This window comes from Orcinus orca, chromosome 8, assembly GCF_937001465.1.
Source record: "Orcinus orca chromosome 8, mOrcOrc1.1, whole genome shotgun sequence".
Classification (NCBI taxonomy): domain Eukaryota; kingdom Metazoa; phylum Chordata; class Mammalia; order Artiodactyla; family Delphinidae; genus Orcinus; species Orcinus orca.
Genome location: NC_064566.1, coordinates 62,531,534 through 62,549,848, shown reverse-complemented (window position 1 = coordinate 62,549,848; position 18,315 = coordinate 62,531,534). Strand labels below are relative to the sequence as shown.

The following is an 18,315-nucleotide window of genomic DNA, read 5'->3' as shown; positions in this document are numbered from 1 at the left end:
TCATCGGTTTTGTCTTGCAACAGGTTCAGAAGAAGAACCCAGTCCTGTTTTGAAAACTTTGGAAAGGAGTGCTGCTAGGAAAATGCCTTCCAAAAGTCTAGAAGATATTGCATCAGATCCATCAAGTGAGAATAAAGTTTGCCCCACTGTTCATGCCCCCATCTCAGCTTAAAAATGCGTATGTGCTCTTCTGTGGCCTCACTGCATGCTGTTGTGCACTGAAAACCCTAAAGGGGGATAACAGATGAGAATAACTTTTCCCAAGTGAGCTGAAGAGGCTCAGCCTAAAGTGGCTGGAACTTTGCTTTTAAAATAACGCGTGAGGTTTGGTTACTAGAATACTAGGTTTCCTTGAAGAATCCCAGTTTGAGTGTTTATTAAGTACAGTGAGTTTTAAAAGACTGTGGTAGCTAGTGGTTCTAGTGGTAATAGCTAACATTGATTGAACACTGTGTGCCAGGACTTGGCTAAGTGTTTTACATGCATTTTCCCATTTAACTGGCATAGGCAACCCTGTGAGGGACAAATTGTTACTCCCATTTTACAGATGAGGAAAGTGAAGTTCACAGAGGTAAAGTAGTTTGCTTCCTATCATACAGCAGAGCTGGGACTCAAAATCAACAGGCTATTAACAAGAGCATTTATGAAGAGACTGTGTTACATATGACAGTGTTGGATGTCTGATGAATTTTTGCATGATATAGAGATGAATTAGTCCCTGGCTTCAAGGACTTTGCTTTCTCTTTTATCCCTTTTCATGCATTTCTTTTGGATAGTGGAATTATAAGCCCAAAGGCTATCTGACATGCAACACTTCAGGCACACTATTCCCCACTGGCTGCTGCTTTAACTGGTGAAGGATTTCTAGAGTACTAACATACAGCATAATGTATATAGGGACTTAGAGATTGTGACTTCTTGGGGTTTTGTTCTTAATATTTTTAAGCTAAAATGCACCCCTGGGATTATAGATGGTCATGCGAAAACTTAGTGCAAGTTAACCACTGCCAAACTCATATGATTAAAATTGACCATTGTCATGTTTAGAATATTTTTACGCATCTGCAATTGAGACTGAAAACTCAGATTTTAAAAAAGAAAAAACTACGCCACTAAACAATTCTTAAAATTCAGAGATTTTCAGGGCTCTGGGGGCAATAGAGTCCCAGTTTGGAATGCAGTCCTCACCCTACCAAAGATCTTGGAATCTCAGGGTTGGAAGGGACCTTGAAGGTCACCCATTCCAAACTCCCCCCAGTGCAGGAATTCCCTCTAAAGCCCCCTTAACAGGTGGCCAACCCCCCACATCCGCCTGAATGCTTCCAGAGAAGGCGAGTCCAGTCCTTTGTTGGACAGCCCTGATTGTTCTTCCTGATGTTAGTGATGGGCCCTGAGGGGAAAAAAAAACCCCAAAACTCAGCAACAATTGTCCAATTTGGCAGACCTCTTGCCTGAGAAGCATGTGGCTATTTCCATGGTGCAGCTCTAAAGTACTCAGGAATGCGCAGAGTTAAAATAAAAAACACCATCAGCTGACGGGTATTCCTGCATGCTCCTTTCCAAATACCGATACCCACTCTCACACGAGCCTGCCAAGATTCCACTTAGCAGCTGGTCCCCAGTTACATCTCTTCAGTTGACTTCCCAAGCAAGGCTCCCAGAGGCATACACAAATGATGATGCACGCACAGAAATATTTGTTAATGACCATGGGTTTGAGAAGGTGTTAGTCATGGCTAGCATCTTACCCTTTCCAGAAGAATAAAGAGGCTGTTGCAGCCCTGTGCTTTCTCCTGCTGCCAGCCGATTGCTTGCTCTGAGCTAACCCTCTAACCCTTGGGAGTCCGTGTGCAGCAGTGTGCTGATGTAAGCTGCATCGGGGCTGAAATGGGAGCTCCCGCTATGGCACTGGCTCAACTAGCTAATCTAAAGGGAAAGTATTTTGGGGAAGACATCTTGGTTGCACCCCTCACCGCATCTTGACTGATTGCTTCCAACTCCGGGGGCTTCCAGGGACAATCTCACTGTTCTGTCTCGGCAAGGGTCAGTCGTTTTAACCATTTGTTAATTTCTCCTGCACAGATCAAGCAAAAGTAGATAATCTGCCAGAAGAATTAGTGCGTAGTGCTGAAGATGGTAAATATCTTTATGTATTTGCATGTCTGTCTGTGTATTAGGTTCTGGGATGGTTTGGGCAGTCACCGGGATGCAGCTGTTAGAGAAATAGAAGAACGTCATTTGCTGCTATGTGATGAATTGTGCCTAAGTTATTATAAAATGGTTCTGACTTGGTGCATTTAATACTGCTTGTATTCTTAAGGTTTCTGCTGGTGATACTGTTGTGAGGATCTCATCAGAGACCCTTGGGAAGCGAGGGTTTCTAAAAATAGGAAATTGTATTTCTATGGGTATGAACAGATTTTTGCTACTCTGACTTGCAAAACTCCTTGTGAAGGCAGGGAGAGTGGAGTGGGTTCCTGGGTTAAGTTATTCCTATATTTGATTCTCAAGTCTCAGCATTTAGATCTCTCTAGGTGTAACTGGTAAAGATTTAAGGTCAAAGGAAAGGGTCCCAGAACAAGAGTGGGGATCCTGCCTCTTCTCAAGTAAATAACTAAGTATAGACCAAGGGTGAAATTAACTGATTCTGAATTTTTAGGAGCCAGGAGGTCTTGCAGCTTGTCAATGTATCAGGTGTTACTTGGTTCAGTTATAAAATGAATAGGGTAATAGTGGTGGGAGGGATGGAAATGAGTCTGATTTTTATGGTTCAGCATTTATGCAAACATAAATATAATTTATACTTGTATGCTAGAATTTTGTTTTCTAAGTTGCCTGCACTATAATGATAAAAATGTATATTAACTGAGCTTTCTCATGTAAAATGCAGCAACAGAGCTCTTCAAAGGTCATTCCTTACTTTTATGTAATCGTTTTGTCGTTCTCATTTTATGTTTACAACCACCTCACTGAAGTAGGTGGGGCAGTGATTTTTATCTTCATTTTACAGAGAAAAGCTCAGAGAAATTAGGTGATCTGTCTAAGCTCTTGTAGCTAGTCAGTCAGTGGGAGGGTGGGGACTGGCATCTCAGCTTCACCACTCCTAGTACAGTGTTCGTTCCATTTTCCATGCTGTGGCTTATTGAGTGAGAGGAAAGACACTGCACATCTCCTGTGCTGGATGTCGGATATTTACTTGAACAGGAGACCTCAAAGAGGCTAATGAAGAATTGCACTGGGGAATGGAGGAAAGCAAGCTGAAAAACTGTCAGATGTATTCTGCAGTCTTAGTAGTGAAACTGACATTTGAGCTTTATTTTCGTGTCTCTTTCATCTTTCTGTTAAAATGGTATTTATTCTCAATGTTGCTCTTCTGAGTAGATCAAAAAGCAGATCAGGAACCAGATACAAATGAATGCATTCCAGGAAGTGAGTAGCAGGATCTTTCTCACAAATGACTGAATGTTGCCGCTCTACATGGTGTTAAATGTGCTGAAATAACTAACCCCATTAATGTAGCATTTATTATTATACTAAACTCTTGCAGCTTACAAAACTATTTCATTCTGACAAGGGTTTTATTAAAAATATTTTACTACTATCTGTGTTGAAAGATTAATTCATGATTCCACTGAGGGATAGTTATATATATTTAGAATTTTTATGTATACATATGTATATGTATTATATATACACACGTTATTGCTTAGTACTGTTATACTTTTGCCAGTCTCTCTGCTTTTTGAATCTTTACTTAAAATGAAGTTGGCACCTTCTAATATCACTTGGCTTTTATGTTGCAGTATGGTCTGGAGTACTGGATCTCTTATGGCCTTTACGCAAGGCTATAGACATGAAGCAATTTATAATGTATCTGGACCTAAGAAAGAACTGTACTTTGACGATTAGTATGTAGTATGGTCATATATGCCTCTCTACATTATCTATAGGAGCAAATTTTATAATGCGCAGGGTTTAAGCTCTGAGGTTCAAAACTAAACTCTAGTATAGTTCAATATGAAGCAAGTGAACATCTGAATCTCAAGTCGTAAATGTGTGTGACAACATAGTTGGATCTAGGGGGGTATTATGCTAAGTGAAATAAGTCAGAGAAAGACAAACACCATATGATCTCACTTACATGTGGAATCTAAAAAAAACGGAACAAAACGCAAACTGAAAGATATAGAGAACAAACGGATGGTTGCTGGGGGGCATGGTGGGTGGGAAAAGGTTAAGTTTATTTTATAACTTAACCTTAAAAGGTTAAGTTATAAAATAAAAAAGCTGTGGGGATGTAATAATATACAGCGTAAGGAATATGGCCAATAATATCGTAATAACTTTGTATGGGGACAGATGATTGCTAGACTTATGGTGATTATTTTATATGCAAATGTCAAGTTATTAATTAGTACACAACATAATATTGTATGTGGTAGCTAATATGCATCAACTAATTAATATCCACCATGAAGAAAAGATAATGATTATTTACCATTTTCTGTTCAATCTTAAGACTGCTGTTCTTAACTGTGACTATCGTCTTGAGTACAAATAGTGCATTAAAAAGGTGTTTGTGGAGGCTAGCAAAGCATGCAGATATGCATGTGTGTCTTCTTGACGTCCCTGTTTGAGGTGGTTTCATAATCCTAGGCACTGGAGGGTTGAAGATAATGATACACACACCTGCCCTCAGGAGTCCACATAATTTTTAATAACAGTTTCCCAACAGTCTTTGGATGTGCTGATGATTCTTAAAGAGAAGAGCAGCCAAAGGAAGGAGCCATTAGGTAGAGAAGTGCTGGTGCTTGAAAGCTGTGACATCTCATCCGAAATCTGAAACTTTGCTCATGAGGTTCTCCTGCCAGAGATGAAGGAGCTGAGCTTTGGCACATGACCTGACAAATTCTTAAGAACCACCTAGGAAAGAAGTCAATCCAGGCTTCAGCCCTTGGTGTGTGTTCTCTGTCCGGCTGCTGCAGAGGAAACAAGACTTCTGTCCCTCAGGGGTGTTGGGTAAAGAGGCTTTTCCAGTTGCTTTTGAACTGGCAACTGAATACTTAAGTTTGGGCATCCAAGTTTATCTTTCGGTGTTTTGTTCAACATTTAACTTGAGGAGTGAAAACAAAACATAGGCATAGACAATGTATGCCTATATGTCTATGTCTTCATATATGACCTCCTAATTAGCTTAGTTATTGGTCAAGGGAAATAGGCTAATCGTGTGCTAAATTCTGGGTAAATTAATTTCTCTTTTTTGTGATATTTTCCAAGATGACTCTTAACGTCTGGGCTGGGGTTATTCCTTTTCTCTAGTAAAGAGTGTATTCTTACCACAAGACAAAATGAAATGCATGATCAAAACACAAATAACTAAAGCCCAATAAGTGTAAAACTGACTACATTTGAGTAACAGATATATACTTTTTACATACTCATTGGGCTACATTGTGCCCTTGTGGGACCTACTTTTATACTGCTTCAGTATAAGTCACCTGAATACACCCACACATGTGTTATTGTTTAATGGGAAGTAATTAAAGTAGGTCTCATCTTGTGAGACACCATGAATGTATTTTGATGCATTTGTGAGCCTAAAGCTAGGTGAGAACTATTATGTGAATGAGCAAATATTTAATATGTGTAGTTCAAGTTTCTGTATTCCTTCATTAGATTTCTTTTAACTAAAGATGAACTTAGCTAATGCTCAGGACTAAATTTGAGCCTTTTGAGTTATATGTAGAAATACAATTTGATTTTTATTTATCTGTTTTCCTAGTATCTCTTTCAATGAGAAAGTCAAGTCAGTATATTTATATCACATTGAAAAGATAATTTAAAGATTTCCTATCAGATAATGTTTATTTGTTTAGCAAATATTTACATAAGGCCTAATATGTGCCAGACACTGTTCTAAGTGCCTTGAAAAATATTAAGCCATTCAATATAGAAGCTCTGATTCACCATAAGAAAAGCTTAGACATTGTCATTCTTAGGCAAAGAAGAAGAAAGTTTTCTAACTAGAGTTACACAAACAAGGAAGTGAATTCATCATCTTATTGTGACTTCCACACACATACTTACTGTATCAGAAAGAAACCATATGCTACATTTTCATAGTAAATTCTTAGAGTATCTTAAATTGAACCATTCAAACTTGCCTTGGGATATCTCTATTGAAAACTCTCTGAATTGAAAGGTATCTAAATAATTTCCATTTTCAAAAAATAATTCGTTTTGAAATTGTAGTCTTTCACGACTTTCTGAGGGCGAAACACTCTTACAGGTAATCCCAGCAATCACTAAAGAAACCAACCTCCTTTTAGACACTCAATAGCCAGAAAACTTTTATGATTGAATTGTGTGCAAAGATCCTTGCTATCTGATGAAATAGTTTTTCAGCCTGCAGCATGTTAAAAATGTAATATATCTCAAGGAGATGAACCAATAAAGTACAGATCTTGCAGTTCAAAGCTCTAATGTGAAAAAATATCAGTTAAAACCAATTCACATTGGTAGTAGGTTTCAGTATAATTCAAATCCAGTCCTGCAGTCCAGTAAACCTAGTGGTTTTTAAATTTTTGTTTTCTATTTGGTTCAACTCCTTGCTTAGTTCTCTCTCTATAACTGCATGTTGCTTACCTTATGGTCCTGTGCATGTGAACTACTATTCCTTTAACCAATTTACAAAAACATCTCTGTTCATAGACGAAAGAAAAGTGTGTTTTCAACTTATGCCTTATGTTTGTCTGACAACTGTGAGGATAATTTTGAATGGAAATGCTACTGTTTAGTTTCCACAGTGCCTTCACAACCTGATAATCAGTTTTCCCACCCTGACAAACTCAAAAGGATGAGCAAGTCTGTTCCAGCATTTCTCCAAGATGAGGCAAGTTTGTCTTTTGTACCGTCCGAAAAATGGAACCAAATAGGTGGATTTGCTATGCCAAGGTTGGTGTATCTGTATTCAGCCATAGCAGAGACCGAAGAGGTCAGCAGGACTGACCTTCGCCTCGCATGTCAATAGAGGTAGTGTTGTTAGTCCTGGAACAAGGCAAGGCACATCTCATTTGACTCATACAGTAACTCTTATTGGTGGTGAAGTCAAAGTGCATAGATTTGGGAATGTGACTTTGGTTTCAAAGTGGGTACAAAATAAGAAATCCAGCAGAAAAATGTTGGCATGAGCTCCTCTGTAGTTTTAGAGTACAGTTGATTTGTGAAAGCTAAGTCTAGGTAGCATGACTAGCTTGAAAGCATATGTTAAAATAGTAAAGTAACAATGACATAGCAAACTTTAAGGATATCAACTGGGGGTAAGCACTTTACATACATTATCTCATTTAATCCTCCATTAACCCTGGGAGGTGGGCACCATCATTATCCCCAGATATTACAGATGAGAAAACTGAGAGTAAGAGAGGTAAGGTAACCTCACTCAGCTAGAAAGGGGTTAAACCAGCACTGGAGTACAGATCCGACCCCCATGCTATTAACTACTATACCTACTGTCTCAAGTAAGAACATGACTATTACCTATTATTCATTTGGTACCTAGTAAGTACCAGGCACTTGATATTCGCTCTGATGTCTAACTCTCACAAACAGAGTGTGGTAGGTACAAATTTCTCCATTTTATAAAAGAAGAAAGAGCCTCACAGAGGTTAAATAACTTTCCCCAAATCCAACAGCTACTAAAAAGTAGATCTAGGATTTGAACTCAGATCCTGTGACTTAACTAAGATTCCATGTTCTTGCCACCAGCTAGTGAGGAGCCTGAGCTTTGAGGTTAGGCACTCCCAGTTCTGGCCATGCTACTAATTTGTTACGTGATTATGGACAATTTCCTTAGCTTCCCTGAGTGCTTTCCTAGTACCTACCTCATTAGATTGTGAGGGGTCAGTGAGATAGTGCAGGGAAAACACATAGCACAGTGCTGTCACAGAGTACCTTAATGTTAGCTGTTCCCCTTTGCAGTTTTGGTCTGATTTTTAATGGCGAAATAAAAGCTTCATCCTTAAGTGTTCTCTTAGTAGATGGAATGTAAGGAAAGCTCTGGACAGTATATAAATTACATCCCTTCTCCCCCACCGCCTGGGCACCGTTCTATCTACTCTTGAGCCTTAGATGAACTATAGTTGCAAGTATTCAGCCCCTGCATTTGCTTAAGAGCCCACATTACAGTTCCTTTGGAAAGAATCACTCATTCTTTGAAACTAACTCATTAGCTGGAAGCCAGCATAGGCACCTTGTGGAGTTCCTATGGTTTTATACCTTTGTAGATATGCTTTGGTCTTGGTTGGTCATATGAATGAACCATCTAATAATTTGAGAGGCCAATGATACCTGATTAGCCTGATTTTTTATTTTTCTCCTCCCTTCAGTTTTAACCTGCTGCCTCACTTGCTCCGCACAAAAGACAGTCCAAATTGTTTGAGTTTGTACATCAGAGATACCAAATTAAGCTGCATCATTTTACCTTTCAAAGTACCTGGGGTTGGACTGAATGTTAAAGGAAGTGGGATGAAATCAGACATTGCTGCTTTGTCCACTGTCCCTTTGAGGCTTAGTGTCAGTCACATTTGTTGAGTACCAACTTTATGAAAATCAGTGTTCCAGGTCATCAAGACAAGGTCCTATCCTTCCAATAATCACTAATGATCTGATGTACCAGGTAGAATGTATTACGGCTATGATAGGGGGAAATGGTCTGTAAGCATGTGGGAAGGGAGTATGATAATAGAGACATGAAAAATGTATGGATTTTTTTTCACCCTTGAGGAAGGATTCTTTTCTCATCCATATAAATCATAATTTTTTAACCCTTTTCTTAATCTGCGTTAGGATTGGCATCTGTTATATTGACATGTAATTGCATGGGCCCTGGAATATATTGGCATGAACTAATCACTCCTCCATAAAGGTGTTTCCCTAACCCCAGGAGCCACTGAACTGCTCCATAAACTCTCTAACCCCAAAAGGAACTCATTCTGAAGCATAAATTCTTAAAGCTACCATCTAATAAACTATAGATCTAAATATAATAAAATTTATTATTGTCACTTTTCTTTCTTGACCCAGGTAAATATTTCCTGGGACATATTTAAAATAAGTATCTTGTTGCTATTTTTTTTTTTAATTTGTTAAAATCTAATGTGGGCAGAATGTACAAATCAGTATACTTCCCTATAGCAACACAAAAGATAAGCACAATAGCACTATAGAAATACCTAAGAGGTGGTTTAAAATTATATATACACACATATATACATATGTATAAAAAACTTGAAACACAGATCAGATTAGCATTTGTTTCCCCTAGTTTAATAGTGTCTCAAGTAAAATGAGACTATTGATTTTTAGGGAAGTTAAGCCTATGTTAACGAGAGGAATGAGGCATGACATTTTATGATTTGACAGTTAATGTTAGACCATTTATTGTCTAGGTAAAGTTAATTTCTCATATGTATCAACAAAGTTTTCCAAGCAATATAAATGTATAATATTAAGAGAATGCACCTTGGGGCCACCTTGTAGGTGAAACAAATCGCTTTGTTATTTCAGTACCTAACCACTGCTCTCCTCCTACGATGAGGTCCAAGGCAGACCACCCACCCCATCTTGAACACCATTCCTTGGCAGTTAGCACTTTGACCTTGGAAAATGTCATAGATCAGTGGGATACCAAGATATTATCTTTATCTAAACAGATTTTGATCTTGACTCATTCTGAATTTAAATTTTGTATATATTGTATGATGTTTTGTAGAGTGATGACAGAGAAACAGACACAACATCAGAAGGCAGTTACCAGCTCAGCAGACACAAGAAGAGCCCGAGCTCTTTAACCAATCTTAGCAGCTCCTCTGGCATGACGTCCTTGTCTTCTGTATGTAAACAAAGGCTTCATGTTAATATCCCTCTGCTTCTGCGAACCTTGCTCCACCATGCTCCTGCTACTGTAAAAGGGCCTTTTGTTGTATTTCTCAGATTCCAGGGGCATGAGAGCTTTTTCTCTAACCCACAGTTGGCTTCTGGCTAGCCAAATCTTCCTTTTTCTCTGTTTTAATCACAAGAGAATTCATATCCAAAATAAATAAATATGGTTTTTTGGATGTAAGTACTTAAAAAATAAACCTAAATTACCAACAAAATGAACCACTAAATTTTTCTGTGCAACAAATGGGGTAACTATCACAAAGTATGCTTATATCTGATATGCTTTTATATACTGTGTGCAGGTATAGAATTGTACCTGTCTTTTAGCAAGACTTTTATTCTGATGAATGAAAGTACTAATTCACATAGAAGAATAGGAGAGGCGATTCTTTGCCCCATAGCGGGATTCAGAATGGAGTTTTCAAAGGAAAGCTCCCTAAGTGTAGTTGCTCAGATTTGATTTAGAGAATTTGACTTTACACAGAACTTTCATAAAGTGAGGTAGTTTTGTGTGTGCATGTAAGATGTGTGTAGAAATATATATGTAAATATGTCCTCAGACACTTATCCAAATATCTCTGATATATATACACATGCACATATCTCACCAGGTCTGCTAAACAAATGATAAATCTGTGCTTAAATTCTTACTAGCCTTGCATTTTTCAAACTCTTTGTAAAAAAATCTATTTAAATTGAATTTCTGCTGATGACAATCAAATATATGGCCTTGGGAAGGCTTTAAACTTCCTTCATCAATCATCCATTTTCTGCCCTTCCTGACCTCTAAAAGTGTATGGCTCAGTAAGCATTTTCTTAGATTCAGCGGATGGGTAACATAGTAAAATTCCTTTTTAGTGCCTTGGAAATTTGATAGAGCAATGTGTCACTGTGATTTGTGTGCCTGAGGTTTCTCACATCCTCTTTCTTTAACACTTTAAACTCTAAGCATGCCTAAAAATGGAACTCTGAATGCCCCCTACCATAAAATCACCCTGCTTTGAAATGAGTCAGCATCTAAAAAACTTTGCATTTCACTTTTCGTCTATGTCTCTTAGAGGCAATTTTTGTTAAACACTAGTCATCATGTCATGTATATCATGTCAGGTTGTCTGTGTTGGTATGCTTTTTTGATGCCATATTAAATTAACTGCTTTTATGTGCAAACTAGAGAAATAATGGCAAGCAAAGATTACATCCATGATCCTTGTGTTGGGTTCAAGAGTGAGATAGAGACAAACACTGCGTGTTTCCGACGCTTTCAGGTGAGCGGCAGTGTGATGAGTGTTTATAGTGGAGACTTTGGCAATCTGGAAGTGAAGGGAAATATTCAGTTTGCAATCGACTATGTGGACTCACTGAAGGAGTTGCATGTGTTTGTGGCCCAGTGTAAAGACTTAGCAGCAGCAGATATTAAAAAACAGCGTTCGGACCCGTAAGTACATTTTGGAGTCACTATTTTCTCTTAGTTACTCTTAATCTTATAGAAATTGGGAAGGAAAGAAAGTAATTGAAGGGAGGGTATGTGTGTGACTGTATTAAAAGGAACGTTTGGGAAAAAAAGTTGGGGGGAAATGCTGTTTACTTTATAGATTCATATGCCAAACCTACTAAATTATAAAAATATCAGAGAAGCACAAAACGTTTCAAGTTGGAAGGGACCTTTGAGGTCATTTTGTCCTGATTCCTTCTTTTTACAGATAAGGAAACAAGGGACAGAGAAGATAAGCGACTGTTTACATAAATTCAGCAGCAAAATGAGGAATGATGGATTGAGCCCCAGTCTCTCTCCACAGACTTTCAAACTTTCTCTAAGATTAGGGACACGTGGGACATACTTTATAATGCTCTGCGGTGCAGAAATAGTTAAGATTCTAGAATAGGGTAGTTTCCATATTTAAATTACATTCTATAGAACTTTAGGGGGAATTACCAACTCATCTTTGAAATCACAGGTTTAATTGCATTTCAGTTTAGTTACAAAGTTGAATGGTATTCCCTACTTATCCCTATGCAGAAGTCTGATGCTTAATTATTTTGCTAGCATAAGCCCAATCCTAAAAGGAACTGGGCTTAATAGGCTTTTTGTTGTTTTTTCTTTTTCTTCTTTTTTTTTTTAATATTCATATGGCTTGATTAGGTATGTACCAGATTATTTTTTTTCAAAAGACAGTCACAAAAACTTTTTTAATTCTGCAAGCATCAAAGCCTTTTCTTAATAGGAAACTAGCCAATAGAATTAAGCATCACGTTAGAGGTCTGTCGTCTTCCCCCTGCCCCACATTAGTTAAGGTCAAAGGAAGAAAGGAATTCAGGAAATATCCCTTAAAAATCTTCAAAACAATATAAAATTATCAATTCCACTGAAATCACTTTAAAAGCTTAAGTGTAAAGGTGTTGGTGAGAGCATTTATTACATACTGCTTTTCCTAATGTCATGAAATAATTATTTCTATCAATTTCCAGTGCATTTTTTAAAATGGAGGTTAGACACATCACTTTTATTTTCTCTGACCTTCTTGTCTGTTCAATTCTCTTTTTAGATATGTAAAGACTTATCTGTTACCAGACAAGGGCAAAATGGGCAAGAAGAAAACGCTTGTGGTGAAGAAAACGTTGAATCCTGTGTATAATGAGATACTGCGGGTATCTATGACCTCTCTATCTAGGAAAATCCTAAATGGTGACCTATGCATTTAAAAGGCCATGTCATCTTGGGTAGTGTCTCTACAGAGGAAGTCAGTCACCAAGAGAGAAGGAAATGAATAACCATTTTCTGAGAATCTGCTTTGTATGAGATGATACACCATGACTGTTGTATGCGTTATCTCATGCATGTCCTCCATACCCTGCCAGGGGGATAGTATTATCTGCGTCTCACAGATGAGGCAAATGAAGCTTAGAGAAATAAAGGAACTTGCTCAAGGATACACAGCTGATAAAGTTGAGCATTGCTGCCAAAACAATCTATAAAAGCCTAATTCTGATCATGTTATTTCTTTGCTTAAAATATTTGAGGATTCCCATTATCCTTAGGGTCAAGTACACCCATCTTAACACGCATACCACTCCCTTGATAACCTGAGCTCCAGCTTCATCATTCCACTTTCATAGTCTTTCTTCAGGCCACCCTGATTCCTTTCTGTTCTTTGGAGGAACTACATTTTCTCACACTGCTGGGACTTTCTGTTCCTTCAGACTGGGATATTCTTCCCCACATTCTGTCCATAACTACTTCCCACAGCCTGAAATGCCTCTTCCTATGAGAAGCTGTCCTTAACCCCTAAGATTCCCTGCTGTCTGCTGCCTCAGTCTCCTTGTTTTACAATAGGCTGTGTTAACATTCAGCACTTTAACTACTGGTTTAATTGTAAGTTCCATGAGGGCAGGGACCAACTCTGTGTTGCTTGTAAACTGCATACCCTTACGCAAATGATTTAACCCATCTACACTTCAGATCCGCAAAAGGGAGATAAGAATAGTACCTACCTACCAATATGTATGAAGTAATTAGTATGCATTAAACACTTAGTAAATGCTGGCTCTTAGCACAGTGTCTGGTATAGGTACTTAAAAAATGTTTATAGATGGAAGGATAGATGGATGGATAGATTAATGAAGAATATACCTGGCTCAAATGCCCATATTCCTTTTTCCTTCAAACTTTATTATGCTGCCTTAGTCATGAGTAAAAGATTATTTAAAACTACAAATATGAGAAGGATTATTCATTCCCTCTTTCTGAAAATTCTGTCCAAGTATTTGGTTATCCTCTGAGAAAAGGAGCAACATTAAATTAACCTCAGTCATCCATGGGTGAATTTTCTGTAGCAAGTTTTTAATTATGACTTGACTATGATATACTTCAGAACCCTAGCTATTTCTAGGTCAGCTACTTCAACCCTATACTCAGGAAAAGCCAGCTAGTTTAAATGGTAAACTCAGAGAAAGGCAAGCCTGCTACAACCAAAATGGACAGTCAAGTAGTATATCATAAAGCCAAATAGAGATTATTTTTAGATTAGAAAGACTATTATCCCTTCCATGATTATATATAATCAAGGATTGACTACATTTTAGATTAAAACTATTAGCATGCCAAAAAAAACAGGTTGAAAAATATCTTGTCCTTGCAGGATAATGGTGGGAGAGGTTGTATGTATATGGGACAGGTGACATATGGGAAATCTTCTGTACTTTCAATTTTGTGTGAATCTAGAATTCTAAAAAAAAAAGTCTATTAAAATAAAGTCTATTAAAAAAATACTTTGTCCTTAGGTAGAAAACAGACCATTGGATTAAACTTCGTTTGTATTTTTAGACTGAATTTGCTTTATGTTATATCTAGTTAGAACTAAAAACATCCAGTAAAAATTGAATAATTGGCTTTTGTTTTTAGAGAGCTATTACCAGCTATGATATTTGAGCCATCATTTGCTTTTCCAGAGGGGGAAAGAAAAATGAGCTTTTGTGAAAGATGAATTTGAGCTCTTTGAAACAAGACACTTAGAATAAGATGACTTTGCAATATTCTTGAGACTTGAAACCTAACAGATGAGAAAATCTGATCTACACAGATGACTTTTTTCTTCATCTCTATGTCATAACTTTGGCATAAAATAATATTATTTACCACTTTAATTTCCTTCTTTGAACTGCAGTATAAAATCGACAGGCAAATCTTAAAGACACAGAAACTGAACCTGTCTGTTTGGCATCGAGATACATTTAAGCGCAATAGTTTTCTAGGGGAAGTGGAACTTGATTTGGAAACTTGGGACTGGGATAACAAACAGAATAAACAATTGAAGTGGTACCCTCTAAAGCGGAAGGTAAGTGCAGAGCTTTTTGTTTGGTTTGTTGGTTGGTTGGTTTGGGGCCTAGGATACAGGAGAGAGCTGTTGTATAATTGCGTTTTCATTCAGAATGCTTACCCATAGTTTGGGATCATTATGTCTTTTCACTCTGTCCCATATGTTTCTTATGCTCTTTTCTATATTTTCTATTCTTTTTTTTTCTCCTCTCTATTCTTTGGGCTGGCTATTTTTTGCTAACCTATCTTTTAGTTTAATAATTTTCTTATCTGCTGTGTCTAATCTGCTGTTACACCCAGCTACAGGTCCTCAATTATACTTTTCAGATTTACATTTTCACTTCATTCTTTTTTATAGATTCCATTTCTCTGCTAAAATTCTCCATCTTCACATTATCTTTATGAATTTATTAATCAAAGTTGTTTAAAGTGTGTATCTGAAAACTCCAATATCTTAAACGTTTGTGAGTCCCTCTTATCTAATTTTTTATCTTAGTTTGGTCATTTGGTCCTTTGTTCTGATACGCCTGTTCATTTTTTATTGCGTGCTGGACATTGCATATGAAAAATTCTAGGGATAATTTGAGAGGGTTTACTTTTGCATCTGACACACAGAGTAGGGACACACCGCCTTAATCTAGTCTGGTAATGAACTGACTAGAAGCTGGAGTTCAGCTTCCACATGGTCTGATCTAGTTTTTCTTTGCCCATATTCCTAGACTGTGGTCTTTCATGGGTTGCAACTGAAAACCTAGGTAGTACTCAAATTTTAGCAGGTATCCAATTCACCTGAAGGACTTATTAAAACATAGATTTCTGGCCCTGTTCCGAGGATTTCTGTTTTGGTAAGATCTGACCCAAGAATATGCATTTCTAACAAATTCCCAGGCATTGCTGATGCTGCCGGTCTGGAGACCATACTTTGAGAACTACTGGTCTAGAGTATTTTCTGAGACCATCTCTCCTTAGCCAGCCAGTTTTTGCCTCTCCAGCACTGTGAGAAGCCCTGCTCAGCTTCTTAGTCTCTTTCTGCTAGGCTTGTTGTGCTCTCAGTTGGCACTACTCGAAAATCAGCTAATGCCTTAAAGTGGAAAGCAGAGAATGTCAGCCTCCAACATCTTGTCCATTTGAGTCCTGTCTATCGTAATAATTCTTCATCACCTTCAAATATATTCTTTTAATCCAGTTTTTTTTTTTTTATCCTCATCGGGAGGGTTGGTGTGATCCCAGCTAGTCCATCATAGCTGCAAGTGATACATACAATTAATACAAACTATTATTGATACAAACTATTATCTACACAATAAAACAGTTCCACTTAAGAAACGGTTCCAAAATATCACATCAGAATCACCTGAAGCACTTATTTCTAGGTCTACCCATGACTTGCTGGATGAGAATTCCTCAGAAGTTGTCAAAAGCATCTCATTTTTAACTAACTTCCCTTATGTTTCTAACATGTAGCCATGTTTTGGAAATAAGGCTCTTAAGACCAGAATTTGAAAGTAGAACTCTCTCTCTCTTATAATAGATATGTTTTAAAATTATTGTTCAGTCTTTGTTATTCTTACAGGCATCTCCTCGTTTGGTCTAAAATAATTAGGTTAATGCAGCTTTGAAAATGTAATATTTGTTCTCCCCCGCCCCCGACTCTTCTTACGCCTTCAAAGAAAGAATACAAATAAGTTGTTTTATGTGCTGGCTGAATGACTGAAAAAATGTATGTGTTTTTATAAAAACCAAAGCATCCCAGAACACCACTCCTGTCTCCAAGAAAGCCATTCTGATTTCTCTGAACTAAAGGCCTTGAAATGTTTTCTGGGTACCCCACAAAGATACACAATATAAAAGCAACAGTCTGGCTCTGATGAGGAGGGAAATTTTAATCCAGGGCACTCATGAGTGATACCTAATCCGAGAAATGAGGCAGATATGGTCCCGTAACAGAGCACCAACAAACAGGGTAAATGGTTTGTGTCTCATACCTGCTGACATTCCTTCATTTTCCAGACAGCACCAGTTGCGTTTGAAGCAGAAAACAGAGGTGAAATGAAGTTAGCTCTCCAGTATGTCCCAGAGCCAATGCCTGGTATGTAGTGATTTTTCTGTCCAGATTTATGTCCTTAACCTTATGTCTCCCCTCTTCAAGGATTTCTTTGAGTTCTATGATTTTTTCAAAGGTGAAGCCCTAAATAAACTTACTAATTTAGTAATCGTATAGACCGAATGAGTCAATCCACAGTTGTAAACTACAAAATTTTCTTTTTTTTTATTGTGGTAAAAACACATAACATAAAATTTTTCTTAACCATTTTTAAGTGTACCATTAGTAGTGTTAAGTATATTTACAATGTTGAGAAGCAGATCTCTGGACTTTTTCATCTTGTATATCTGAAACTCTATACCCATTAAACCACAATTCCTTTCTTCCCCTTCCCTCCAGATTCCCCTTCCTGGTAACCACCATTCTATTTTCTGTTTCTATGAGAAAAATTCTCATTTTTTTTTTCAGTCCAGCTTACAGCCCTTGTTTTAACTTTTACCTCACTCTCCCAAAAGTTTGTATCTCCATGGCGTGAATGGCCTTTCCTGTATAGTGCTGTGATACAAATGGAACTGGTGTGTTTTTTTCCCCCATAGGTGGGAATTGGGAGAATTCATATGAAGCCCCTAAGAAATTAGAGCTCATTTGTCCTCTACTCTCAAGGTCTCATTAGGGGAGAAAGCTTTTTCTTCAAAATTTTTAATTGCATCCTTGATGTTAAGGCCTCAGTTCTCCCGCACAGTTAAGGAGCAAGAGACTGTCAGGAAATCTGTGCTAACCCCCCTCTCATTTCCCACACAGTTCCCCAAGTTGTCCTCCTTAAGAATCTATATGAATGTTAGGACTGAAATCAGGGGTTGCAAACTCAGGTGCTTTCAGTAGCCTATCCAAGTCTTAGATGAAGTCCCATCTCCTCCCTAAAGCTTTTCCTGAATGTTTTTACCCTCACTGATCACATCATCTTCTAGAACATTACAGTAATAACTTTGCATTTCATTCTTATATTACATTTTTATAGTTTTTATTGATTTTCTCTCTCTAGCTTAACTGTAAACATCTCCCAGCGACATAGATTTTCTGTATTCCTTGTATGTCCAATGACATTCCTAGCATAGGGCTGAGCACATAATAGATGCTCATTAAATACTGGTTGGTTGACTGATTGGGCCCACCCATCCAGAAATGTATGGTAGTATTCCTCCATCCATGTGCACCCAACCTAGACAACAACTTCAGACTAAGCCAACTTCTCAGTAATTCCCTGTCCATAATACTGGCTGTTATGTGTGTCTATACAATAGTCCTACAAAATTTGTAACTACTTTTAACAAGAAGAGTGACTATACCTTAACCAGTACCTGTTTCGTTTACTCTATACTCAAATATGTTTAAAATGCCTCCTATCAGCACCGATTGATATTGGTATTAATATTTGAAAGGTATATGCATTTCACTGAGTAGTTTTGAATATAACTGTAAATGGATGATTCACCTACCTAATATCTATAATTGATCT

The 18,315-nt window shown here is 37.6% G+C and overlaps 1 protein-coding gene across 15 annotated transcripts in view; it reads left to right on the top strand.

Annotated features, from left to right (window-relative positions):
- The window catches only part of LOC101274348 (synaptotagmin-like protein 2), a 100,280-nt gene that overhangs the window by 78,280 nt on the left and 3,685 nt on the right, over positions 1–18,315 (top strand). For 3 of the 15 annotated variants that reach the window (XM_033431869.2, XM_004271850.4, XM_033431863.2), the window contains 9 exons: positions 24–125; positions 2,083–2,136; positions 3,382–3,429; positions 6,798–6,892; positions 9,773–9,892; positions 11,208–11,377; positions 12,486–12,588; positions 14,604–14,774; positions 16,766–16,844. In XM_033431869.2, the coding sequence (XP_033287760.1) occupies positions 24–125; positions 2,083–2,136; positions 3,382–3,429; positions 6,798–6,892; positions 9,773–9,892; positions 11,208–11,377; positions 12,486–12,588; positions 14,604–14,774; positions 16,766–16,844 (942 nt within the window). Of the gene's footprint in view, positions 1–23; positions 126–1,579; positions 2,137–3,381; positions 3,430–6,797; positions 6,893–9,772; positions 9,893–11,207; positions 11,378–12,485; positions 12,589–14,603; positions 14,775–16,765; positions 16,845–18,315 lie in introns of those variants that run through there. The other 12 variants (XM_049713433.1, XM_004271851.4, XM_033431864.2 and 9 more) reach the window with 8 other exon arrangements.